At 44.7% G+C, this 27,915-nt stretch overlaps 1 protein-coding gene across 6 annotated transcripts; it reads right to left on the bottom strand.

The window, feature by feature from the left end:
* Positions 1–27,607, bottom strand: LOC121591930 (ribosomal protein S6 kinase beta-2). 6 transcript variants are annotated; one of them, XR_006004599.1, is made up of 13 exons: positions 27,448–27,606; positions 25,397–26,211; positions 4,167–4,207; positions 3,946–4,072; positions 3,668–3,799; positions 3,446–3,579; positions 3,180–3,371; positions 2,993–3,083; positions 2,656–2,904; positions 2,468–2,575; positions 1,845–2,392; positions 1,527–1,768; positions 1–30 (listed from the first exon to the last, which is right to left on the bottom strand). XR_006004599.1 is itself a non-coding variant. In XM_041913028.1 (12 exons), coding segments are annotated over exons 2-12 (1,704 nt in total). In that variant the 5' UTR covers positions 25,478–26,211; positions 27,448–27,606; the 3' UTR covers positions 16–1,767. The 6 variants fall into 6 exon arrangements, 5 of the variants coding, with proteins under 5 accessions (XP_041768962.1, XP_041768963.1, XP_041768964.1 ...); XM_041913028.1 differs by having other exon boundaries at positions 16–1,768; XM_041913029.1 differs by having other exon boundaries at positions 16–1,768; positions 27,489–27,606.
* Between the last annotated feature and the right edge of the window lie 308 nt (positions 27,608–27,915).

The raw sequence follows: 27,915 nt of genomic DNA, 5'->3' as shown, positions 1-27,915 counted from the left end.
TGCATTGCTTCTTCGAAACACAAGGTGAAACTGGAAATAGAAGGAACATAGGTCAATTCTTCTTCTTTGTTTGTGTGTTTTCTGCTTCATTTCTCCCATTAGATCGATTAAGATTAAAAAAGTAAGATAGAATGCACAACAGGTTAGCCCCCCTTGCTTTGATTTGATTTGAGGGTCAAGTAATGAAATGATGTTGTAAAATAGGGGGAAGGAAAAAAGGAAAAATAACCAATCTTTTGTCTTCCTTTTCTGCTTCGTTGCTTGCTTTTGTCTTCCACTTTTAAATGTCCTTTCAATGTTGTGTGTATGTAGTTTTGGAGGGACAAACTGTACACCACATCACACCTAACAATTGTTTCGTTTTACAACTCCTTCCATTTCATTATTATTTTGTAACTAGGATTGCTACCTGTTTTGTTTGTTTCATACTCAAAATGCAACTTATTCTCCCAAACGCTTCTTCTCGCTCTATAATCATCTCTTTGCTCGCTCGAGTGTGTACGTGGTACTAGTAGTTAATTGCGAGTGTAACATTTCCTTGCACCAGGTAATTTCAATTGCAACACAGCAACAAGTGGCCGCTTGCGAGATGAAGTGAGCGGGAAAGGGAGCACACAATTTATAATACAATTTCTATAAACGATGGTTTTAGTTAGTTTTTGCTTACAAAAAAAATCTCTAAATATACCACACACCACCGGCCCCACCATCACCAACACCCAGCGTGTGGATAGGAGTGTGTATATGTGTGGGTGTGATGACGGTCGGGTTGGTTTTCTTTTGCGTAATATTTTGCGTAATGAAATCGAATCCTTTTTTTTCTCCGCTAAAGCTGCTATTAGTTTCTATTAGCAATTTCTAGTAACTCTTTATCGATAGTAAAATATCTGCTGTGAACCGTGTTCGAAGGAGGAAGAAAAGGGGGTAGAAGTACAAAACAAAAGAATATATAATAATAAAAAAGGCTTCATCGTCGCTTCTCCAACTCCAACCCGGAAGATTAAACTGATTGCTGGACAGAGGAAGGGAACCACCACATTCAACGCCCATTTGCATCCTTTTAGCTTTCACACAATTTCATTCATAATTCTATAGCGCACCTTCTTCCCCTACACCTTACAGAGCGCAACGTAAAATTGCTTTAAAACACTACGGCTTAACGACTGTGTTTGCGTGGCGCCTTTATGTATCCACTATGCCTGGGAGATTGAGAGTTTAGAAGAACAGGAGAGGACAGGATGTTTTCCTACTAGCGCTTATCGCCTGAGTCGAGCAGTTTAAAAACAGGCAGCAAAGGAAGAGCTCCATAAACTGAGAGAAATAAACAAATGTAAAGTAATCCCTGCGGAAGCGGTTCTGTTCGTTGGAGCGTTGGAAGGAAAGAAGGAAAGTAAAACGGAAAAGGACTTAGTTGAAATTCGTTATTCTAATCTTTTGCTTGGTGATTTGTTGTATGTAGTTGCTGTTGTAACACGCACACACACATACACAGATACACAGACTCTTCCCTACCCTATCTCACGCACCTTTGTTTTCTCTTTCTACGCGCGCCCTCACACACGCATTGTTCGGAACAAATTGCCTTTTCTTATTGTTTACGCTAGACTACGGGTTAATTAGTTTTGGAGATGCACTCCCCCTTCGATGCTGCTTCCTTCCTTACGCCCCGTTTTGCTTCATCTTTCTAAATGGTGTCTCTCTCGTCCTGCTGCAGCACATCTCTTAGGTGACGAATTTCCTATAACTGCTATAATCCTCCAGTGTTGGCCTGGAATGATGAGAAAGAGAGATGGATTAATGATTTGCTGTAAAAATATCACTCCCCTTAAAAGTTCACCACTCACTAAGAGATGGACATTTCCGGATACACATCCATCATTTCGTCCTGTGGCGAGGGGCGCGGCGCGAACGGTTGCAGATGGGGCGGCGTTCGTCGCGAGATGGAGGCCGCATTGAACGGGCGGCTACCGGGCGGACCACCGCTAACACCGGCCGCTCCACCAGCCGGTTGCGTCTGATTGTGAGGTTGCTGGGCGGACGACGGCTGGCCACCGAGCGCTTGCTGCTGCTGCTGCTGCTGGTTCGGTGGCACCATTTGACCTCCTCCCCGATGCACGTGCGGATGATGGTTGTGCATGTTTTGATGCGGGGCCATCTTCCAGGTGCCACTGCTCCCACTGCCATTCTCCATCGGCGCTGCTCCTGTCCCTCCGGCCGAGCCCATCATTCGACTGCTGCCGGCACCGTGGTGGTGGTGGTGCGCACTGCCGTGATGGTGATTGTGCTGATGGTGCTGGTGCAGGTTGTGGCGGTGCATGCGACGGGGCGACCGGGGCATCGTGATGCGCGACTGCATGTCCTCCAGCACGGATGGGGCGACGTACGTGAAACCCTGCAAAAAAAACGAAAAAAGCGACATCAATTAAAGGACTCTAAATTGGAGATTTTGCTTTAAATTGATTCTCACCTGGAAGATTAGATTGACACTCTCACTCAGCGTTGTTTCATCGGGCGAATCCACCGGAATCTCTTTCGTAAACTTGGTATCAAACTGCGACACATCATCCTCACTGGCCTGTGGTACGATAAAAACAACACCATTCGTCTCAAAACCCTTCTCCTAGTCAACACTTGTTCGCCTTCCGGAGCACTTACAAGCACTGGTTTGATCGGTGGATCTAGCCTTCTCTTGACCACATCGTCCCAGTTGACGTTCTTGAAGAAGGGATGTGCCCGCACCGCCTGCCCATCGGTCGGCCCGCTGCCGAGGCGCTGCGACACTTGCCGCTTCATCAGCCGGCGGATGAGATCGCGCGAGTCCGGCGTCAGGTAGCCCGGGATGTTCAGCTTATCCTTCAGTATAGCGTCGACCGTCTTCTTTCGATTGTCCGCACAGAACGGGGGCTGCAAAACATTGACCACACAACAACGAACCGGCACTGTCAAAAAGGCCTGTGTTTCTTCTTTGTTTGCCCCCTTATCGAGCGCTTACCATTCCCGTCAACATGTCGAACATGAGGGCACCGAGCGACCACCAATCGACCGCTTTGCCGTGTCCGCTGCGCGTTAGAATTTCCGGTGCCCTAACGAAAGCAAACAAAAAAGGGGAAGCATATTAGCATTCAAACTCCGGTCCAGCTGTAACGCATTGAGGAAGGGCAAAAAAAAACTCCACTCACATGTACTCGATCGTACCGCAGAACGTGTGCGTTACAATGCCCTCCTGGATGTGTTCCTTGCACAGGCCAAAGTCGGTCAGCTTCACGTGGCCCTTCGCATCCAGCAGCACATTTTCCGGCTTCAGATCCCGATAGATGATGCCCAGATTGTGCAGATGCTCCAGGGCGAGAATGATTTCGCATAGGTAAAAGCTGAAAGAAAAGAGGAAAGCGATTATTATTGCAATTTTGCATTGATTTTGCTGCTTTCCTCCGGCCGTACGTACCATGCAGTGTCCTCCAAAAATATTCCCTCGCGCTCTAAATGCATGAACAGCTCGCCGCCGCTCAAGTATTCTAGAATTAAATACAACTTGCCACCGGTCTGGAAGGCGTACACTAGCTCTACGATAAAGGGATGCTGAAAGAGTAGAGGAAAGGAGTTTGACACTAATTCAACCAGTTCTAGGCTTCAGCTACAAGCTATACTGCGAATGCGACCCACTTACCCTAACCGCCTCTAATATGTTTCGCTCGGCGCGTGTGTGGGCTGTGTCTTTTTGATTTCTAACTATCGACGCCTTCTTTAACACCTTCATCGCGAAGTACGAGTTTGCATCAGCACCAGTGGTTTTTCTGACCTGAAAATGAAGCGATAGAAAGGCGGTGAAACACATTATTGATAACATTTACACAGTGCAGATCTCGCTCTCTCTCTCTCTCTCTCTCTCTCTCTCTCTCTCTCTCTCTCTCTCTCTCTTGCCTCCCGGCCAGGAATGACACTTACTTGGAAGACTTTACCGTATCCGCCTTTGCCTAATACTTTCTTTAGCTCAAAATCCTGCGGCCCTAGCTTGATTCGTCCCGGGTTTATAATGTCTTCCGACAGTGGTATCGTTTCAGATCCTTCGGTTCTGTGGAGAGAAGAGAAAGCGCGTAATGTTAGCCCATATGCTCATCAGAAAGGCACTCAACATTGATGTCCGTGTCCGGGGTGGGTATACTTACTCTAGATTTGTGTTGATGTGAAGTTCGGGTTCCAGATCGACCTGATGAGGAGGGGAGGAAATGAAAGAAAATTGTACATTATTATATACTTTTAGCAACTTGTTTCATTATTATGATTGTGAAGAGATTGGTTTTTATTGCTCAATAAATGTAAATACGCCATTAAGCCTTAATAAGGCAAAACAATTGTATGCATCAATGTTTTAAATACGAAAACATAATTTCTTTTGAATAATTTTTCAATGATTTTCAACATTTTTATCCTAAACTGATCTCCTTGCAGCAACTCATCCCCCACAATCCATCACACTTGCGACAGCCACACATGAGATGTGAGGAAAATCCGCATACGCGCTCTATAGATAGAAACCACAGGTCGTCGACAGCGGGCCCGGCCACAGTTGTGCATTTTCCGCAACAAAGGGGGAACACACACACACAAACCCGGAAACCCTCGCTCTAGCTCTACGCTCGCCTTGTTGTCTCTCGGGTGTTCGAGACAGAATGCATCCCTGCCTGCCATCAGACATCGCGAGTCATTGACCTCCGCAGACTCCAGACAGAACATTCAGAAGTTCCCCTCACCCGGGGACACCCTTACATTTTTGCCGTATTTTATTTCATTTGTCCATTCTCGCTTCTGAATGTGTCACACAACCACAGCGCGTCGACGGGTCGTCCCTCCTCATTTTTCCAAATGAGTAAATGTGCAACGATTTGTTTTCGAACCGTGTGACGTGTTGCTGCACTGCGATTGCATACATTTAGGGGCGCACACGTGCCCCGCACAGTGAGTCCACTAGAGCTCTAGTTGGCCATGAGAACGGTCATTTTGAAATTATTCTAAAATTGCTATCAAACAGATGATGTCACGCAGATTGCATAATTTAAGGCGTTTTTCCGTTGGACATGCAATCTAAAGAGGGATATGGTAAAAAAAAATAGAATCTAATCGCAAAATGGGACCCGGCGCCGCGCAGTAAAAATAACACACTGCACAAACACACACACCGGCCGGGCGGTAATGGTTAATGCCTTTTTGTACACCTTTTTGTACACTCCCTCCGCTGTGGTTATCAGTAGCAAGCAGTACCAGCAGCAGCAGCAGCAGGGAGAGCAAGGTCAACCCAAAGCAGAAGCCCGTGTGCATTCCTTGTGTACATGACACTGGCTTCTCTTTATCACCTCTCCATACACACCATGCGGGGAAATGTAGCGCGACTGTGGCTGCGGGGCTCCGATGATGGATGGGCCAGCGCCTGCTGTTAGTTTTGTGGGACTGGTCGCGTAAAGTGAAAACATAAACGCGCTCTTTCTGCTTCCGCGGGGCCGGTAAATTTGCTCATTATCATCCAAATCTCAACCAGCTGGACCTTCAACGGAAACGGTGTTAGAAAAATATGAAGCCAGCATCATCAACGGGCTTATCAATGGTGCCCTTCTACTTCTTCAATTTTACCCAAAATACGTAACCCATCCGATCGAAGTCGAACGCGCGTCGTCTTATGTCGTCAGAGCCTAAAATTCGCCTTCCAACACGCAGCAGTAGCAGCAGTTCGATCGTGCACAGGCGCTAATGGGCCAAACAAACACGCTGCAATTATCAATCAAACGCTACCCAGATATAGTTATGCTTAGGAGGAGGAGCGTTTGAGTTGGGTTTTGGGTTTGATTGAGCAAGCGTGAAACCGACCGATTCCCAAACATCTTACCCTACCCTGTGAAACCCTGAAGTCTCCCCATACTCCCATCAATTGACGTCGTCTTCGTCGTCATCGTCTTCCCACAAATCGGAATCAGGGCCCTACTACTGCTGCGCAAATACAACATCATAACCCACAGAATGTAAATGCCCCCTTCTCCAATGTTTTGACCCTGAAATTATCTAATCACACACACGCGCGCGCGCACACACACACACACACACACACACACACACACACACACACACACACACACACACACACACACACACACACACACACACACACACACACACTCTTCCCTGCGTCCGCTGTGTCCGTGCTTAAGTGTCCATCAAACTTCTGCAATCTTTGGACATTAGGATGAACCAAGGAGAGGATAGGCCAACGGGCAATGGAGAGGTTGGGTGCATCATATAGGTCGAAAGCAGTACTTGAAGCGAAAAACTGGGAAACTTCAATTAATTGAAGTATTGGAACCCACTCGAACTTAACAATCTGCATCCTGGCTGTCTGTCTGTCTGTTTCTGTGTGTTTGTGTTAGTCCGAATTCCCCGAGGCGGTGACAGGCTCCGATACGAGTTTGGGGTCGTCAAATGAATATTCTTTCATAAAAGGAGAGTGTTAGAAAAATCGAACTAAATTCATATCATTTTTCTAGAAGCTCCCAGCCCTTGCCATATAGAACACGTGTACGGGCGCCCCTCCCCAGTGTGTGTGTGTGTCGTCTAGAGGAAAAAACCTTGTAAGGTTATTGACTTTACTTCCGAAACCGTGCACACACACTCACATCGTCTCGCGTCCGTCCATCCCGTTCCGTCCATCATGTGTTTGGCGGTGGCCCCTTATTCCTACGGGATACAAACACAGCAGCGCGACACGACGACGACTACTACCACCACACGAAGCCGTCCGCTGTATATGACACGGAGGGCGCGCACCGGGTATGATGACAGCAGTAATAGTAGCGCTGGCCAGTTCTACTACTACCAATACTAATACTACTCCACTACCTCTATTACTGTGGCGTAAATGTAGCGCGCTATAACAGCTATAATACAGTGTGTTTGCTGCGGTCTGGAGTGAAACAAAATATAAGCGCAAGCGTGTCTCTTCTCTCTGTGGATGTGTGTGTGTGTGTGTATGGGTTATCTGTTTGTTTTTCCCATGTTTTCCCGCCCTTTGCTATCGTCGCAATCGGGGAAGTTGGCGGAGAAATTTGATCTTATTGATTTCTTCTAAACGCCAGGCCAGTAAACGACGCTCAAGGGATCTGGGGAAGAGGATAGAGACTACGACCTCCCCAAGGCACGGTGGCGGCTTGCGTGTGAGACAGCTTTCATTGTAGAAATTCTTTCCTGATTCGGGTTTTCAAACACGCAAGTTACGCAACCTCCTCAACACGATCCTCAACCATTCCTTTTACTGAGAATTGCTGATCGTCCTTGGAAGCCATATTTCTATCGGTTGCAATTAAAACGACTCCGGCGAGTCCGATTACTTCCTGGTGTGTATACACAAGTGTGCTAAATGTGTTAAGTTTTGGGGGTGAAAATAGGCCCCATCTCCCCGCACAAAAAAAAACACATGTTGAGCTTCCTCGCTGCCACAGAAGAGACCGCTGCACAGAAGGGTTGGAAGAGTGCGAGCCCAACACCAAAAACCCCGAACTACACACTAAATCGGGCAATTCTTATTTTTGTTCCCACTTTCTTTCCCTCCCAAACAGTGTTGTTGTGTTTGGGGAGGACAATTTTAGAAACTGTTACCCCACTGTGTGTGCACGAATGTAATTCTGTATTCTGCCACAAACTAATACCATTCTCTGCACATCCCTTTGTTTTCCGCGATTGTTCCCCCCCACCCCCCCCCCCCCCCCAAAGCGCTCCACTAAAGGTATGCGACGAAGGCAAGATGTGTTGTGTTGTGAATCGACGCTCATGTTGCGACGACGGCGACGACGGCAGCACCACAGTCTCGAATTGCTTCCACAAAACCCCTTGTTGGGTAGAGGAGAGGGAGTCGGGGATGGCGGTGGCGATAAATTTTTGGCTTCGTCAAAATATTCCACTTGTGCGCTACCTTGAACTCGCGCGCGGCCTTACACAAGTCTGCGCCGCCCGGCGCGGCGTGTTGCGTTATCGTTCGATGAACGTCTTTTCCTTCGCGCCGACTTCTTTGCTTTTGAGTGTGCCTTGGTAGTAGAGTTTGGTGCGGTCGGGTCGGTCGTCGCCGCCGTCGCAGTTGGATGACTTTCCGAACGAACCCCCGGCGAAGGAGGAGGAAGAGCAGGTTGGTTGGTTGGTTTGGTTTGGTTGGTGCTCTGGTGCGGAAACGCGGAAGCACGCAACAATCCAACAACAACGGAAACCACCTTCTCCTCTCTCTCTCCTAATCGAATGACAAGGTTGGTAGCAGCAGTAAGAAGGCCAGTATCTTGTTACCAATACACTACCACCGTAAGACGGGCGGCGACTTGGACGACGCAACCTTACGCACAAACAACAGCTCTCTTTTGGACACATTTTTGAAGAAGCAAACTCGCACCCGCGGAATGAAGGGATTGATTGTGTTTATGTGTGTGTGTGTTATTTTTTTTATTGGCCCCAAGTCTGAGTTTGCAAGACTAACATTGGGAAAATCGGGCACCCAATAAATTTATTCGGCGAGGGCCAAGTTTCGCATGGCTGCTGCTGCTGCTGCTGGTGCTGCACCAGCCACAAAAGTAATATTCAATGTATTTTATTGGTTCTGGTCGTGTTGGTCGGTAATTAGGCGTGTTGGCCAAACATCCGGGCACAAGATGATTCATCGAAAGGCATCCGCCGGCAGAACATCCTAAAATAATTCTATTAGACCACGAGATGGCATGTAAAGGAGGATTTTAAAATATCAAAAATGTAAGCTAGTCCATTATTGGATTAAGAAGCTTCTTGACGGCAGTAGGATCAGGTGGAGCGATACTGTCATCGGAAGGTACATCGCTTGGCAACTGACACGTCCTGAGATCAATTCTTACTCCAACCAGCACTTCAATGTATGTGATAATATCATTTCTAATTCACAAAAAAGAGTGAAATTGGAATGGAAAAAACAGAAAAACGTTCTTAAAAAGACACGACACGACAGCATCATAAACTCTCTCTCTCTCTCCAACGATTATGTAGTCCTAACACGTACTAATGCAGATACCAACTTTCCAAAGCGAGTAAAGGAGAGTATACTGCCACTATCATTTTAAACTTGTAGTCGTCACAACGACGACAGCCGCCAGCCCCCTCACAAACCCTTCTCTTACGCACATGCGCGCGCCAACAACTCCAGGGTAAAAGCACAACATTTAAAGCATTGTCGAAGGATGCACTTCAGACATTCTTTAGGATCTGCTCTTTAACATCGAGCATACGAGGGATTGAGATGAGAGCAAGCAATGAGTTACATTCAAGCACTGCAAAAACCCAACTCCAATGCCACTCTTCCGTTCACTCTTGGAGTTGCTTCTTCTACTATCCTGTCCACCCCATTCCCCGTACACATTGTCCACAGTGGTGTCGTCCGTGTCTTATCATCGCAAAAACGAGCTGCCAACACACAGAGTTCGCGACATGCGCTAATCATCAATGCACATACAGCCACACGCACACTGAAACGTGCGCTTTTGGTGTTTAGTTTCCGCCTGGCGCCTATCGTACGCGCCAGCAACACACCCATCGGTGTTGACAATGTCGGGGGGTAGAGGGTTGTAATAGGAAGCGAGTCCTTGAACTGGGACAACCCGGGGTACACGTGTACCAATATTTAATTGTGTGTGTCGGGTTTCCTAACCAGAAAAACGAAAAAGAACTAGAACAAGTGCCATTTAAACTGACGCAAGAACGACAACTCTTGGGGGCTTTTGAAAAGCAATCTTTCAATTACAAACCAAAGTATTTGTTCTTATCACCAAGCAGTGCGTCTTCGTCTGTGTACCCCCCTCCCTACCTGAAACGAGCGCTATTCAAGTAGTCAAACAATCGTAAAAACTTATCGACCACCCGCAACGTGCGTCTGTGTTGATGTTGTTGAAGAGAGACAGACAGAAAGAGAGAGAAAAATCCCACTCAATCGATTGCATTCACAGGAGAGCAGTATAATAAACAAAAATACAATAAAAAACAACGTGCCAAGATAGATGGTTGGCGACTCCACCATAGCGCTGGGGTCCATAAAAAAGGCTCATCAGCTTTTTACGACATTGTATAGAAACCACACGACACGGTTTATTGCAAAAATATCTCCATTTTCAGCGAAACGAGTATTTTCTAAAATTTCACTTAAAATGGGTGAAAAAAAGTAACAGGAAACAATTGTTTAAAAATAATAGAATACTGCCAATATTAGTAAAAACTAAACTTAATAACAATATCCTCTCTCTATCTCTCGCCCTATACCTTTCTCTGTCCTCCCGGTTTGTCTTCTAAGCTCCACTGTTGCAATAGTTATGGCGTAGTAATAAAATCGTGCCCGCTAGTTTGTAATTAAATTTGCAACGATTTGTGAGCCAGACGTCTCTCGCCTCTCCCTGCGCTTCCCCATCCACATCCACCTCAACCTGTTATACAAAGCATGCAAGGAAGTACGCAGAAAGGAACCATTCTCTACTTGCGTGTGGCGTGTGAGGTGTGTTTTATATTTACGTTTATGATCACACGCGCACACATTAGTGGAAAATGGGGGGGGGGGGTTGAGTCTCTTCGTCTTCTTCTTTCTGCTCCTCTAACGAACAAATCGAACTCACACTAGAACTGTTTGTTTGTTTGTTGCCTTTCACATCTCTCTTCTTCTCTCTTTCTCTCTCCTGCTTATCTCTTCTCCCATTAACCCCTGCAGGCTCTTCAATTCTTGTCCAATCATAATCATAACTCTCATTCCTCGCTTACTGCGCGCCACTACATTGCATGAAGCTGATGCGTGTGCAATTGCACCACCAACCCACACCATTACACAGGCGGCGCACTCTCTCGCTCTGTGTGCACTCTTTTGTTGTTGTTTTGCTTCGCGTACACACATCGGAGTACACACCACGCGTTGCGTTGCCCTTTCCCCTGTTCCATCCAATCCCACTGCCGACCATTCATTAGACCGGTGAGTGAGCTGGCTCCCGTTATGATGCACACCACCCCACGATGAGCATGATGGTGTGCAGTGCACTACCCACACACACACACACACACGCACTCTTGCGCACTATAGTGTAGTTGGGTTGTGCACTGAACAGCGGCAATTGCAGGCGGAAATACGCGGAGAAGGTCACGCGCGCGCAAAGAGCTTGATGACGTAAGAAGCGGAGAGGAGTTTTCTCATACTCCTTCTTCGTACCACCCATCCACCCACCCACACACACCAGTTATTGTGGCGGGAGCTCACGATCGATTCGTGTGTTTATTTATGTGTGTGTCTGTCTATATTCAGCCATCCATCTCGCTCCTGCATTGAGGCCACGGCATACACACACACACACACGGTGACCTCATTCTCAGCCGCCGTGGCAACGATTTCGATTGCCACCATACCGATGCAATGATGACGACACACCACACACCGGGCTATGTTCTGTGGTGTTTTTTGTGTGCTTTTTTTTTTGGTACACTCGTGCAAAATGCAACACCACAACCGAGGGCGGCGCACATTTGTATGAGAGAAAGTGAACTGAAAAATGCAACTCTCCCACACGAGGTTTTAGTTACAGAGCGGCAAGCGCAATTATGCGCTTGAAACGGTGCGCGCTGTTGGAGCATAACACAGTTGGGTTGTTGAAAAAAAAAGGTCAAACGGGCGTGTGGCGGGTGCATCATGACACAAACATGCACCATTCGTGAGCTGTAGAGCCCACAGTGACGACGACGACGATAGTGTCGTGCAGTGCGAACAATACCCAGCAAGTAGGCGATGATTAATAGGGAAAGGGATTTTTGATTACCACAGCAGAGCAGCCGTTACACAGTAGCAGCAGCTGCTGCAGCGAAAAAGATAAATGATGAAACACACTTTTGGAAAAAAAACGTTAAAGAGATATAATTTATTTTAAAAAAATCTAAAAAATCATTATAATAAAGCAGAAAACTCTAGGGACAAGCGGGGCAAAATAGACCTGTTAAGGATGTTGGTCTGTATCTATTTGGTTAAAGCACTTTCCACTGTTATTTTGACGTCAATCGATACTTCAACGTCTTATTCGTGAAAAACAATCAGTTTGCGCATTAATAACAACTGTATATGTTTAAAATGAATTTTAAAACTCAACGTCAACCTTCGTGAAAATGTATTGTGTGGGGTAAAATGGTCCTGCTATGGGGCAAAATGGTCTTTTCCACGAAATGTCGAAACACATCATAGCAAAGGGGCAAAATGGACGACAAAATTGAGCTTAAGGCTTTAAGGTCTAAGCTCTTGCATCTTGGTAGAAGTATGAGGGTAGCAATTAAAGATTAATATTTAAGTGTTTTGTTGAATAATTTAGTCAAACCCTGGAATATTGAAATAAATCACGTCTTGTCAGTAGTTTTTCTTGTCGATATAGTATACATACAGCACAATTTTATTTATGTTAAGCTATTACATTGTAGCTGCCTTAGCTTATACCACAGCCTCATCATGTTGCCATTTTGCCCCAAGTGAAACATTTTACAAACTTTACATTAAAATAAAATCGTTGCTTTTTTCGCTAATTCAATTTAAAATTCTTACGAAAGCTTATTTTCGAGACGGCAAAAATTACATCGTTTTGAGCAAACATTTTATTTGCTCATTTATTCACTTATTTTTAAATCTTAAGTAATGAAACGTTCATGGTGGGCTTTAAACATTCTATTGGATTTTTTTCTATCATTTGAAATCAGTATAATTATGTTAATTTGCCAATAATGCAGGTGAACTTCGCCCAACCTAACCATTTTGCCCCAGGTTCCCCTACATTTAATGCTTTTGTCTCGGTTAACGATATCAACTGATAAAATAAAGATCTCAAACTTGTTGCTTGAATGTTTCAAGAAGTAATAATATGTAAATTTGTATCAATCTTCAAAAGAATCACAATAAATGTTTATATTTTGTGATCCAATCATGTTGAGTTGAGTAGACTTTCTCTCGTTTATTCCATTGACATCCACCGCTCAAACCGATTGTAAACTTTGTGTTTTATATACTACTACTCGCTCAGTGTACTTTCTCCGCACACATTACTCTACTTTTGCCTTATTTTCACCCTCTCCCTCTTCCTTGCATTGCCCGCCCAGCCCAAGGCAATCGAAGCAAGAAACTGCTGCACTTTTTGCACTTGCAACCACCTGCAACGTGCACCCGGGATGACGCAGGACACACACAGACGACAATCTGTTGTTGTGGACACAGAGCAGCAGCAGCTTATGCGTTTGCGTTTGCGTCAGAGAAATGGGATACAGATTTCTGTGAAAATGGTAATTGTTCGAATAAAAACTTCGACGAACACGTGTAGTACAGTCAAGTTGAGTTGTGGGTCAGAAGAGCAAAGGTTCAGAAGGGGCAACAAATGGACCATTTCGTCGTCTCTCACACGTACCAAAGTGTTAATACAGGAAGATAATAGTGTAGCTGGTGCCGTACAACTGCTTCCTCTTGTTTATCTAAACTACATTGTAAAGGGCGGAAGTGTGTGTGTTTGTTGGGTCGCAATTTAAACAAGATAAAATACAAGATTGATTCGTAAAGCTTGTGCTGAGCCCCAGAGAGCCCGGAAAAGGGAGCACATTAATTAAGGTGGGGGACGACAAAAAAAAACGGACAAATTGAAATTTAATTTAACGTTTATATTGAGCCAAATGAGGCACCTAAAACACAAAAAAGAAGGTGAGATAATTAGGTTTGCACAAAATTAATACGGCCTTTTTCGGCTCGGGCATGCAGCAGCGGGATTCCTCCATTTTCTCTCTCTCTCTCTCTCTCTCTCTCTCTCTCTCTCTCTCTCTCTCTCTCTCTCTCTCTCTCTCTCTCTCTCTCCCTCTTCTCTCTCGACAGACAGCTGTGCGTAGAGTGAAACAGTTATTTGAGGAATGCGAATCAGCGGAAACTGTGTCACAACGGCAGTGCGAAGGGGGGCCCATCATCATCGCGGCTCACACACGCGCGGCGCGCGCCCGAGAGAGCTCTACACTACTGGGTGTGTGTGTGTGTGTGTGTGTGTGTGTGTGTGTGTGTGTGTGTGTGTGTGTGTGTGTGTGTGTGTGTGTGTGTGTGTGTGTGTGTGTGTGTGTATGTGACCTACTGATACACATTCCGACCCACGGGGCATTCGATCGGCCCCCGTGTGTCAAGACAGAGAAGGAAACTTTCAATTTCTTGTGTAATGGACGACGGACACACACACACACTTACGTATATTTAAGCCAGAGCAGGAGGCGTAGTGCAGTGTGCAACTTGTTCCTGTTTCAGCAAGAAATAACGCCCAAACGCCCTTTGCTCACACCAACACGGGAGACACGCACGCACGAACGCACTTGATTCAAGCGGGAAAAAGGTAAAGTTGGGACTCGAATTGGTTCTTTACACACAACCTCACAGCCAGTAATAAGTATGCGCCTGATTGATTATTCAATAGCAACTATAACTTTGTATGGGGGATGGTGCGAGGAACCCAAGAATCAGGTTTTGTTTTTGCTTTTCAATCGACTCTTGCGTCTCGTGCATTAATAGGACGAGTTTTTTTTTTTATATCTCCATAACCCTCCCCCTGATTTTACAAACCGGGAATCATCATTCGAGGGGCCATCCAGTTGGAAAAGGGGCTTTGAGATAAGCGCAATATCTTATCGTTAGACGGTTGCTGCCACACACGTTGGTTCCATCAAATCCATTCGACTCGTGTGTGGTTGCTGGTAGTGGTGGTGGTGGTGGTGGTAGTGCACATGAAACACATTAAAAGCACACGCACACACAAGAAGTACGGAGGAGAAGGAGTGAACCCACGAGCACTTTTTGCGCTGTTTCGTATTGCAGAAGTCTTTAAGGGCGAGCTATTTTATTGTTTTTTTAACAAATTCAACAAACAAAATAGGTGAACCGATCGCTTAAAGAAGGAATTAGTCAAGTTTCTCAATTCTCAAACAATTCATTAAATTCTAATATGTCATTTTCTTATTGTACAAACCAAATTCAAACAGGATTCAACAACAAAATAGGATTGTGATTTCATCTTCCATGTAATTGTGACATCATGTCGTTTGCTAATTGGACTTTGAATTCTAAGCAAATGCATTTGTCATGTTAAAGAAACCATTGGGGATTTCAATATTTAAAAATAAATCCTGTACTTTAATGAGACAAATATGCAACACCAAAATAGTTTTCTCCTTCTCACACAACTTGGTTTCAGGTCCAAGATATCGTTGCTATTCCACCATTTAACGTAGAACGGTACGCTCCCTTCTCCCGTCAACAGCCGTGTGGAGTTGTTCCGTGGCATAATCGCATGAATCAATCCAACCGACAGGAACATAGACACACACACAAACACACCGAAATCGTTGTTTGGTCGTTTGCCTTCACTATTTCTCTCTCTCTCTCGTTATGCTGGCACCGTTTTTTCGTCTAACCCGTCCTAACCATTCGTCATTGACCTACTTTTGTCAGTTGGTCTCTAGTTCTTTTTTTTCCTTCGCCCTTCCATCTGTGGGGGTAAAAGGGGAGATGGAGATGGAGCGCAGTCGTCGTGCCTAGAGAGTCAGCAAGGGGTGTTATGTGTGTGAGAGACTTGTTTTTTTTAGAGGGGGGAAGGTTGGGGCTTTTTTGATACACGCAACACACAGTTTGGTGCAACGGCAACGGTTCCCCTCAGAAGACCACACCATTGGTCGCCCTTCCTTGGGTGTGTGTTTGTGTGAGTGTGTGTGTTGGTAATCAGTTGATGTGATAAAAAAAACGAGACCTTCCCTTGACTTGAGAGATTTCAACTTCCCTTTTCGAAGGTCCAATAAGAATGTTGATTCTATCAATTCCAACTTGAACAGTGAAGTCACAGTGGCAAATAATACAACAATACCTCCCATTACGTTTTATTTACATCATAAAGAGCGATCAAAATCTTAATTTAGAGTAAGCCATTTTCCAGGGAAAATCCCTGACGAAAGCAACGGTAATGAATTGCTCAACAAGCAGAATGATTCACTGAAGCACAACTAAGCAGCAAAACGGCTCCCAGTGACTCATAAATTCCCCCCAAAAAACAGTCCGAGCGTTCAATGACAGCCGGTATAATATGCCGGCCGGCAGACGAGAAAAATTCCTTAAATGATTCCACACCAATACGCCACCACCCATAACGATGATGATGATGATGATGGTTGCCGAAAAGCCGGAAAGGAAACGTCGTACAACGCTCAGCAAGCTAGCTAGAGGGAAGAGGAGGAAAACTTCTTTTTCTAAAAATAATCTACCGGGATGAGACCGACACAAAAAAAAGGAAGGAAACAACCAACGCAAAAAGCGGAAGCATCTCCCGTGCTCGCTACTCTGTTGGCGACAAGTCCCACCACAACCTCTATATTTAGGGCGACACTAAACACTGCTAAGACCCAGAGAGCTCACCATGGTCTAGGAGCAGGAACAAAAAGGATGAGTTTAGGAAGGATGGAACTCTTTGCGTGGCGCAATAATTGCAAGAAGACAAGGGTGGAGAAGGTTGCAACCAGAGCATAAATTGCTACCCACTCGCCCAAGTCCAGAGACTCGTGGGTGGGTGGGTGGGTGTGTGTGGGAGAAAGGTTATACAGAGAGTAAACGGTTGCACGGAATACATTGTCATCTTATGTTTCGAGGACGACGGGGAGATCTCCATGCCATAGAAATGGAGCTCAACTGACGTTGTGTACTACTACACTACACTACCTACTGCTGCTGCTGCTGCTGCTACCACTACCACCCAGTACTACTACTACTACCGTCCTGGCAGCGAGAGGTATTTTTAGGTCCCAATCACGCGCTAGACGGCGCCACACGTCGCTTCTATTATAATTTCAGACAGAAGATCCGCCGTGCGTCTGCCAAATCGCTTTGTGCTCCCAATAATACAACAACACGGCGTTGGCTCTACTGCGGGAAGTTGCGTTCGTACGTGGGTGGATGGCTGACTTGGTTGCAGTACATGGTATTATATGTGTGTGTGTATGTGTGTTTTGGTGCATAAATTTAGCTACGTGCGACATTCGACACCTAGACCCCAGGCCGAAAGGAGAGCTTCCCTGCGCACCCACACGCGCGGCCACGACGGTGATATTAAACGGTAGCACGCACCAGTTAGCCGGTAAGGGGGAAAAATGATACAGAAACAGGGGAGAAGAAAAAATCAATCGATTTATCGTTTGCTGATGTTCGATAGAGTCGATTAATTAAATCATGGGAAAATGTGTGACGTGTGTGTAAGGTCGAGAATAAACGTGACGGCTCCTGTTCAGCGGGTGAGATGAGTTACACGCAGTGTTGCGAACGGTGACGTTCATCGACATAAAATTGTAAACATTCATTCGATTTGAAGCTTCCCATTCCCATCTCTCTCTGTCATTTGACATTCCCGTCAAAAAATGTCATTTGACATGAAGACATTTTCAAGATACATTCATTTGACATTCGCCAACCTGTATGAGTAGTGAACTGTGTCGTATTGCAAACGGCCGTATTCATGTCAAACTACAACAGAGCGTGCGGTGCAAAGGCTTTCATTTCACTAGTTTTTGCTATTTCACTAGAATCCCCATATTCAGCGACGATACACTTCATAATCCTCCGATCGTATCGATTTGTGTTGTTCAAAAAATGTCAAATGACATTCATACTACATTGTTTACATTTCATGTCACTGCATCAGCCCTGACGGTAGCGACACGAATGAATTTCGTTTAATGACAGTCGTGTCGTTGAAGCATTGAATGTCATCAGCCAAAAATTATTTTGACCGGCTGTTTACGGTGACTGTCATGAAAAATGTCAACAGTTAACAACACTGGTTACACGTGACGTTTAGTAGGATTTAATAATGGGTGTTTATCAAAACCTAATACATTGAATTCAACTGAAATCTGATTCACTGGAGCTTTAATACAAAAAATTACAAAATTATTGACACATTTTTGATGAAATAGCAAATCCAACACACATGACTCCACAAAGTTCTCATTTGAAATGGCAATTGCTTCCTTGAAATCAACTCACAATGTTTGTAATATGATGGCCTGCAATTGTGATACCAGCTGAATTATTTGTAAACTCAAACTCAAAACTAAACTTATAACAAAAAGCAGGATCATTCAAGGTTTTCCAGTACTTCTCATAGCTGTAGAACACGCTGTTTATTGGCTCTTTAATAGTGAAATGAACTGAATATAATGGGAATTGAACTCCATAGCAATCTTGTTGGTCAAATCCAATAGGAATTCCTCAGGACCCTGTCCAAAAAGGATGCCATGTGATTCCAATTTACAACATATGAAATTCACTTCCAATAAGAAAGAGTCAAGGAAGTGTCCGACAACTATGAGAACACCTTGAAACCCCGTGTAAAGCAACTTTCTTCCTTCTAAACAAAACCACAACACATCGACATCGAGCGTACAAAACTCGCCTTTGTGGACTTTGTGCTCGACTTAAAGGGAAAGTAGGCGAGTTGCAAATTCCATTCTCAGCTGGCGTAGTACAACAATCCGAATTGCGCTCTCTATCTCTTTCTCTCTCGCTATCTCTCTGTACTCGTACTCTGTCCGCACTAGATTACGCTTTGCATCCAGCGCACTCAAGTTTGCGTAAGTCGTCAAGCTAAACCGTTCTCTTTCTCAGCTGCTCGCTCTCTCTCTCTCTCACTCTCCCCCTGGTCTTGACGGCGAGGAAACTACAGACGACGATGATGATGGCAATGATGCTGATGCCGATGATGATTGCAACCCGTTACTACAGCCTCCTTCCTTGTTTCGGAGCACCCTGCCAGCCAAGCTGTTCAGCAGCTGAAAGGGAGCTTTTGCAGCAACAAGCAGCGAGGAGTCTTGAGCAAAAGTAGTCCACCCAGGGTGGTGAGGAGAAAGGGGGGGGGGGGGGGGACAGACAAGGTGGATCAAAAATGGGGCCAAATTTTTGTTGATTTTTTCGCACCTTTTGCTACAAGATGGTATGGAGAGTGTACTTGAAGGGGCCTTTTTTGGGCGTAATAGGTTAAAGAGGCTTCAACGAGCGAGCAGCTGTTTAATGCTTTATCACTGGACGGCTATTCAGTGATAAACAGCAAAAAGCACTGAAGCGATATTAAAAACACTTAAAAAGAAAAGTCCTCACAGTGACACAGAGACAAGTTCAAGCTCAAGGCAGAGGAGCCGTACTCTTTAAAGAGCGGAATGAAAAGACAAGTAAGCATCTGATTTGCATACCAACTCATTCAGACATACAAACACACACATGACACGTACACAAATGAGCGAAAACGACGGGTCTATGCCGGGTCACCTCTTTCTTTTATGCTTCCCATGGCACTCTCTCCCCCTGCCATTGCAAGAGAGATGGCATTTAAAGAATGAACTATCGAAAAGGGAATGCTAAAAGTGAGCAAAGCTCCCTCTTCCCACTGCAGTCCACTTTGCCACATGAAGATTAGGAATGGTTTTAAGTCGACGAAAGCTCGTTGTTCCATTCACTGCAAAGTAGAGGTGTTTTGGCATCCATTTATTTCCCTAGCATGGTGGTGATGAAGCCATTTTGCTTGCTCTACAGCTGGCAAACACAGCTGTGTTGCTCTGTGCACACTCAGGGCCATATATATTTCCATCTAGATTTATGTCTTTCATTAAAACAAATAAATAAATACACTGGAGAATGATTATTATTCCCCTAATAAAAAACAAGCAATAATATTCAACAATGTACGCAACCAATTCTCCAGAGCACGATGAGTCATGACGCGATCAATACCCACCACCACCAGCCGTTGGAGCCTTTTTTTTTTTGGCACTCACACCGGCACAAAAAGGTGAAGCTTTTTTCCAGTTTCGGCTCGCGTTTGCCCCCATCGCCAATCGATTGGTGTGATTCCGTTGACCGGATGGGTTTTTTCCCTTTAATCTTCCACGTCTTCTTCCACCCTACACACGAGAAGGGTTTGAAAAGCATGGAAAACCACAACCTGTCCCTTCTGTCCCATTTTTCGCCATTCCTCCTCTTTTGCTTCTCTGCTACTAGTACCAACCATTGAGTGAGTCAGAGGAATTTTCCGCACACATTCCTAGGTTAACGCAATTTTCGTTGCTGCTTGTCTTTTTGCTCTGTTTTACATCTGACGCATGTTTTTTTCTTTTCCTTCGCAGTAGCAAAACAAGAAAGGGCTGTGTGTGAGTGTGTGTGTTTTTGCCAATGCCGTTTATCTGACGCTTATTTGCACAGCACGGCGGAAGGAGTGTGTATGCATGTGTATGACGTCAAAGACGCAGAGAGACACGGAGTGGATGTCAAGCCTTGTTGCTGCTCATCTGTTGTTTGTACTCCAGAGCAAAGAAAGAAAGAACAATAAAAAACAATATTGTTGAGAGTTTAATGACCGTCGATGTGTGTGTGTGTTTGTGTGTGTGTGCGTGCTACTACCAGTGATTGCTGATGGGAGGGAGGAGGGCTAATTTAAAAAAAAGGGGGGAACACATGAACTCCCGCGTCAATGAAAAACTATCTTGCGTGTGGTGTTGTTCTGGAGAGAACACATCCAGCAACACACGGACGAGGAGTAAATGCAGCCCTGCCTGGGAGGGCAACACTGAAGGCGGAAGGCGGATGTGTCGCACATGCCACCGTGTGTGTGTGTATATGAATGGACGACCCCATCATCCCGGTAGGGTGTGTGTAGAGTAGAGTACGGAGCGAAATAGCACTCGTAGTACACAAATATGGGGAGGGAGAGGATCAATCAAAGGGCAATTACTTACTCTCCTTTTTTGTACGCTGTAACCACACCACACAACACTTCCACACACACACGCGAGCGCAAACTTGCTTGCGTGGAATGAATGATGACGAATGGTGATGGTGAATGAGCAAGCAAGGGGATTTTTCTGTCGGCAGTAGTAGCACAAAAACACACACAGCACAAAAGTTTACTATTAAAATCGGGCAGGGGAAGAGGGTGCAAAAACCGTCCGAGGAGTTCGAGAGATGGGATGAAAATCGATTTTTAAGTACAAAATAGCATGCACCGAAAAGTAGAGACAAGCACGTGCTACTCGTTTTTTGTTGTTATTGTGAAAAGCATTAATGGAACAATTGCCTGACAACAGAGCACAATCGGTTCACATTATTATCTACTTAGCATCATATCTTATTATGTTATTAAAAAGCTATATATTCACGGGTACAGTCGGCCTACCTTAAAAAGCACCCCACAACATGCGTATTGCATAATTTTAGGCGTTTTGTAGGACTTGGTGGCAGATTTGTTAATGAAAACATAATTGGAAAACACTGAATAATTTGAGCTTTTTTTCTCTCTTTGCTTGAACATTCCAGAGCAAATTGCACATTGCCTTTGAGAACATTCCAGCACAAAAACATAAAAACAAACCTACCAAACAAACGCCACATGTAATGGAGGCTGGCTTCCCTTTTTGTATTAAACCACACGCATCATGCCACGCGAGAGCAGCTGCCGCGCACTCAATGGGAGAAGGGAGGGAATGATCTTGCAGTTGGTGTTATTGAACTTTTCGAAATTGCAATATAGGGTGAAATGCGAGTTTCTGACGCCGGCGGCGGTGTGTGTGCGAAAAGCGAGAAGAAAACAACTGAAGCTAACCGATCTTCCACACACACGCGCGTCTGGGACGCCAAGGGAGCGATGGAGGTCGTGAGCAAGTGTACCGACGACGGCATTGAACCCCCAAAAGGCAAATATTCCACACACCACGCCCAGGCTGCGGCGGCGGCGATGATGTGAGTGCGTGGTGGTGCACGTTTTCTTCAAGATGCGGGAAAAAAGCGGGACCGGATCGATGGTGGTGGAGTTGGGTACTGGAGTCGAAGGTAAAGAACGAAACGCCGGTCAAAACAGAGGACAGACAACACCGTTCACCGTTCGTTCACCGCCAATCCGCCGGGTGGCGTATGTGGAGCCTGCCTTTCTTCTTCTTCGCCTTTTTCGCCATCTCCCTTACTCCAGAGCGAAAGGGACGGGGAAGGAGGGCGAAGTGGGGGGAATTAACCATCAAGAGCGCAACAACAAACCGCAACAACTGCGTCAGGTGTCAAAGAACTTTCCTCCTTTTTCGCTGGTATTCAATTCATTCGTACACGAGTGAGTGTATGTGTGTGTGTATTTGTTTTGGGTGGCTGCGTTCGGCGGGAGTCCTGCGTACACAACGCGCAGGCTGCGTACTTTGTGCAGACGTTTTTCGCATTCCTCTTTTCTTGCCATCTTTCGCTCTTCCTTTCTCCCTTCCTCTCGCTATCTCATCGTTCCCTCTCCCTTAACACTTTGCAAACTTAACCTTGTCTGGTTGAGTGCTTTTTTGGGGTGGAAGGAGAGCTCCAGAACCGGAGTACATTCAACCGACGATTGGAGGGGGGACCGAACAGTCTTTATCCGGTTGTGTGTGTTTTTTTGTGCTATTTGAACGTAAAATGAAGGCGAGGGGTGTCTCGCCTTGCAAAGAACAGTTTTGAAATTCATTCTGAAAGGTCCGGGTTGGGGTAGCAGCTTTTGTGGTTTTAGTTTTTGGACGAATTTGCAACACCACACTCGCTTACATTCTCCTTCTCCCTCCACAGCTGCTCTTGACCTCATGTGACCTTTTTGGCTGCCGCTACTCCGCCCCGGCGCGCAAAGGGAAACTTTTACTCCTTTTTGGTTGAATTTTACATTTCAATTATCGCGCGGGAGAGAGAAAGAGAGAGACAAAGACGTGACACACAAAGGAGAAGGGAAGTATAAACCGAGGTACAGTGGCCGGCAAAATAAAGTGACCACTACTTACAATTTTACACTTTTTACATTTTTTACGTGAAAAAGGAAGTTATTGCACTGCTTTATATTTTGAAACATTGTTCATGATATGCTTAAGAATGCGCAGTACCATAGCATGACAAAAATGAGAAGTTTGCTTCAAGAAAAAAATTTTTTCCAAAATTGATCAAAATCACTGTGCCAAAATAAAGTGCCCACTTTATTCATTCTACAGAAAATATTTTTCTGAACAAATATAACAGCAAACTTATAATTTATATGCGTTCCTCTCGCATTCTTTATATGTTTGAGGATCTTTGCCATAATTTATTATGTTTTTATCTGCACATATTTGGCATTGGTTCTTTCTAAGAGTATTTCAGAGCTTTAACACATTTTGTTTTTCTTAATCACGTCATTTTCACTACATTTGCATTAAAATTTGCACACTAAATGTCGATTGAATTAAAATTAAGACTAACTAAGAGCCATTAAAATTTTTTTATTTGATTGGATTGAAAAAATAAAATAAAAAATTCTTCGTGTATAACTTGAGTCGTCTTCCTGTTGTAACATCATTTTATTTACTAACTCCGTATTTTTCACAGAAAACAGATAAATTCACACCGGATGCTTGTATAGGTATTAGCTTTCATTATGCTGTCGATTCAAACCATGCTCCCCACTTCTCGTATAGAAATCCCCTCCCTGGTCATCACATTGCACTCTTCATACATATTGGTTTGTTGGATCGCGTCTAGATATTTTTGAACATCAGTTCTAATTTGGACTCATCTGTCCAAATATCAGTTTTTCAACTATCTAACGATATATCTGCATGTTCTTGATCATATTGAAGCCAATTGGCTTTGTTAGTCTTGCTGTAGCTCGGGCGAGGAACTTGAAGGACGCTACATCTAACGGGCAGTAAATTACGAAAATTGCAATGTGATAGCTAGGGGGTGTTTCTCTTTAGGAGTAGCAGGAAAACTGGTGTGAATCGAAAGTACAACTATGACTGATACCTTTTTTAACATTCTTCATCACTACTTTGGGATATTTCTTTTTAAAAAATGGGGTTTGAAAACTAAAAACATGTTCCTACAGGCTAACATCTCAACACACACAATCAATACAAAAATCATTTCTCAACTAGTATCGTATAAAACACCTTGCATGTCCTCCATGAAGTCTAAATCTTTGTTCCATCGAGAATTTGTGGCAGATTCTATATGCGAAGGTGGATAAAACTGGTGTCAAAAACAAATAAATTTAAATTTAAAGCTCTTGATAACGCTTGAGAAGAACCAGATGCCAAAACTAGATGCAGAACTAGATAAACCTTTAAAAATTAGAAAAAAAATACGCCAACGATCTTCGAACATGTAAAGAATGCGAGAGGAACGCATATAAATTATAAGTTTGCTGTTATATTTGTTCAGAAAAATATTTTCTGTAGAATGAATAAAGTGGGCACTTTATTTTGGCACAGTGATTTTGATCAATTTTGGAAAAAAATATTTTTCTTGAAGCAAACTTCTCATTTTTGTCATGCTATGGTACTGCGCATTCTTAAGCATATCACGAACAATGTTTCAAAAAATAAAGCAGTTCAATAACTTCATTTTTCACGGAAAAAATATAAAAAATGTAAAATTGTAAATAGTGGCCACTTTATTTTGCCGGCCACTGTACGTAAGGGGGCCAACATAATTCGTAAGTAATGCGAAAAGTGTGTCCATAAAACGGTTCAACATTTGCTCTGGATGTAAGAGGACGACGTACGGACCGAACCCTTTCTGAGACCCCGGGATCGTTCACCCTTCTGGTGGTGTCTCCTCCCCTATACGAGAGGAGGGCATTGCACCCGCGGTTCGGTGCGAAGAAGCGTGTGTTTCGCATTACCGTGCTTTGGATTAGTTGGTGTCGTAAAGATATTAAAATTTAAGTTGATTAAAGCCATGTGCAGCGTGATTAGTTTGATTGGGAGATTATTTTGGAATAAATGTTTTAATGATGGAGTTTAATCCTTTTTGTATGGCTGTTAACAGCTCTTCAGTCAAGTGACGCTATTGAGCCGTCGTTAAGTGCTCAGGCTAGTACGTCGCCGATCATGAGTTCAAGACTCTCTTTCGCTTATGGTCCTGTTTCTTTCAAACAGCTTTTGACAGGTACAGAAAAGACAAAAAGTGGCCAAATTATGTCATAATATGCCTATCAAAGAAGAATAACCATCTGGGTCACATAGGAAAGGAGATTATATATGCCACTTATTCTTTAGAATAATGAGATCAATTATAAAAAAGAATTTCCGACTCCTCCTCTTGCTCTCTAAAGAACACTTCTCACCCGTTTGTAATTAAATCTTCTGTGTAACCTCTTGCAAGACCTTCTCTGCATAGAAATTCCTATTACGATATCTTCAACTTAAAGTGGGCCCTTAAATTTCCTTTGATTTAAATTAGTCTTAATTTCTGATTTCTGAATCCTATCGTTTCTGATGCACCGCAAAAAGCTCATCAATTTCATTCCGTTTTACAACTACGACGGATTGTACTTACATCCTCAATATCGATTATGTCGTCATCAGAATCGCGCAGATCCTCCTCCTCGTGCAGCTCCAGATCGAACACACCCGCCATATCGTCGCTTGCTTTTCTGCTTGCTTCGGTGTATTGGTGAGGCCCTAAAAGCCCACACAGCAGGGAAGGATGACGTTGAGTGGGGGAAAAAAACACAGGAGGCGCGCTGTGGAAACGGGGAGCGATTCTCACACACTAATTCGCACGCACACACACTCACACACACGCTATGAGGCGCGCGGATATCCTCCTTCTCTTCTTACTCTTCTTCTTCTTCTTCTTCTTCTGGAGGGAAAAAGGCGCGTCGTCGCAGTGCGGTTTGTTTTGTTTGGGTTTTCTAGAACGTAGCACCTCCTCCTCTCCTCCAATGACGTGCGTATTCTTTGCCCTGTTGTTTTCTTTTTCCTGCTTCCTGTGCACTGCACTCTTCTTTGCGCTGTGGCTCTTTGCGTTACTTTACACCGCCACACACACACACACACACACAATCACACACTGCTTGCTTTGATTTTGATTCTTAATTTGTGAGCAGAGGATTTCACTTTACGAAGGGTTTGCACACTTGTTTGGTAGAAGACGCTCAGCGCCGTAAAAAAGGGCTGCCACGCACAAAATGAGGTAGGTTTTTGTTTCTGTGTTTGTTTGCCTGTATGTGCCCCGACACACCGTACACAACAACACATACACACACACTGTTAACTTTCGCTCTATTGCTGTAGGTTTTTTTGTTTGTTTTCTTTTGCACAAACGTGTGCACACACTTTTAACACGACGATACACACTTTCGTTTTATTCTGGAAAAAAAGAGGAGGAAAATTATAACGCGCAATTCAACGTAAACCCCCCGCGTCCGGGTGATGACCCGGGTGGAACAAGAACGCGCAATAAAACACCAATATACACACTAACAAACAATCAACCGTCACATCTAATATCACGATCAAATGCGAGTGTACCACACAACAACAACACGGCGTAAATCCCTTTCCCTGGTCGGTGGTGTGCCCCTTTTCTCCACCCGGACTGTAAACAATAAACACATGCACACAAACAGACACACGCGACCCTTAAAAATGCTGAAATGGCAACAAAAGTAAGTTGAAGCTAAAGCCTCGCAGCAGGCGACGACGTCTAGAAGGGAAGGTGTTTTTTTTTTTTCCTCTTTGGGCGAAACGCGTCAAGACAGGTCGGTCCTGTCTTGAGCAAATTCTTCTTTTCTCGCTGCGTACATTTCCTGTCCCCCGGGTGGGGGAAGAGGTAAGAGGGACTGACAACACTACCACCACCACCACTCACTCGTCGAGAATGGTCGGACGGCCACCGGAGAAGCCGGACGCGCAGACGACAGGAACGAGACACTTTTGCGATACGCACCAACATCCACACACAGTCTCACACCACTACCAACACCACACGCACTGTTTTCGGGGAGGTTCGAAGAGGGCAATGAAAAAAAAAAGCCAAGACGGAATTGCATCACCGAAGGCAATGTTTTAACCGGAACTCACCCACCGAAAGGCACCGAAACGCACATAAGCTCCTTTCCCAAGCCCAACCCCAACAAAACAATCCGGGAATGTGCTGCTGTGTGCCGTGTGTCGTAATGGCGCCGCGTTCCACCCGTGTGCAGAGACTTGAAATGCTTTCACTCAACCAGCCGCACACCACCGTACCGTATCACCAGACCAGACACACACGCAGCAGGACAATGTTTGCGACAATCACACACGCACACACGCACACACACACGCAACCACACGCACGCAGATTGGCGAACGAGGACACACGTTGATGAAGCTAGCGTTTGATTTTCAGCATTATTTCACTGAAAAAAAAGGGAGTCGGCGTCGAAACACCAACGAGCAACCACTTTTTTGGCAACACTTCTAATGCTCTGTGCGTATTCCCAGCACCGAGTAGCCGAGCACGTGTGTGTTTTGGGAGTTGGTCTGCAGTTTGCCAATCTTATTTTCCTATCCCTTTCGGTTATCAATTAAAAAGGGGTACGGAAATTTCCACCCGTAGCTTACTTTTGACGGTGGAAAAACTGCTTCACCCGTGGGACACGCACTTTTTTCTCGTTGTTTTTCACATGACGCGCTGCACACGCACACCGCAACTCGCAATCTGCACGCACTGAAAGACAATTTGCTTCTTCTTGCCGTGGTTCGGCGCTTGGCCAGCTTTGGCCAGCAGACTTGATTGAAGGTGTAATGTGAAATGGCGGCGCCCGGTTGGTACAGTGTGCCATGACAGCAGACGGATTTGACAGAAGCGATCACAATGGCGCTCAACGCTGTCAAACAAGAGATATTGATATTTGTTCCATTTTACCGTTGCTTCGAACATTTTAAGGAAATACTTTTGCATAGAGATCGACAAAACGAAGACCTCCAATTGTACAACATCGTTTCATTAAAGTTACTCCCACAGAGCAGTGCGTGCACATAAATCGTTGCTCCTCGCTCTTTTATGTATTTTTATCTTCAACTCTTCTC

This window comes from Anopheles merus, chromosome 2L (genome assembly GCF_017562075.2).
Source record: "Anopheles merus strain MAF chromosome 2L, AmerM5.1, whole genome shotgun sequence".
NCBI lineage: Eukaryota > Metazoa > Arthropoda > Insecta > Diptera > Culicidae > Anopheles > Anopheles merus.
Note: the sequence above shows the minus strand (reverse complement) of the source record. Positions and strands in the feature narration are given on the sequence as shown.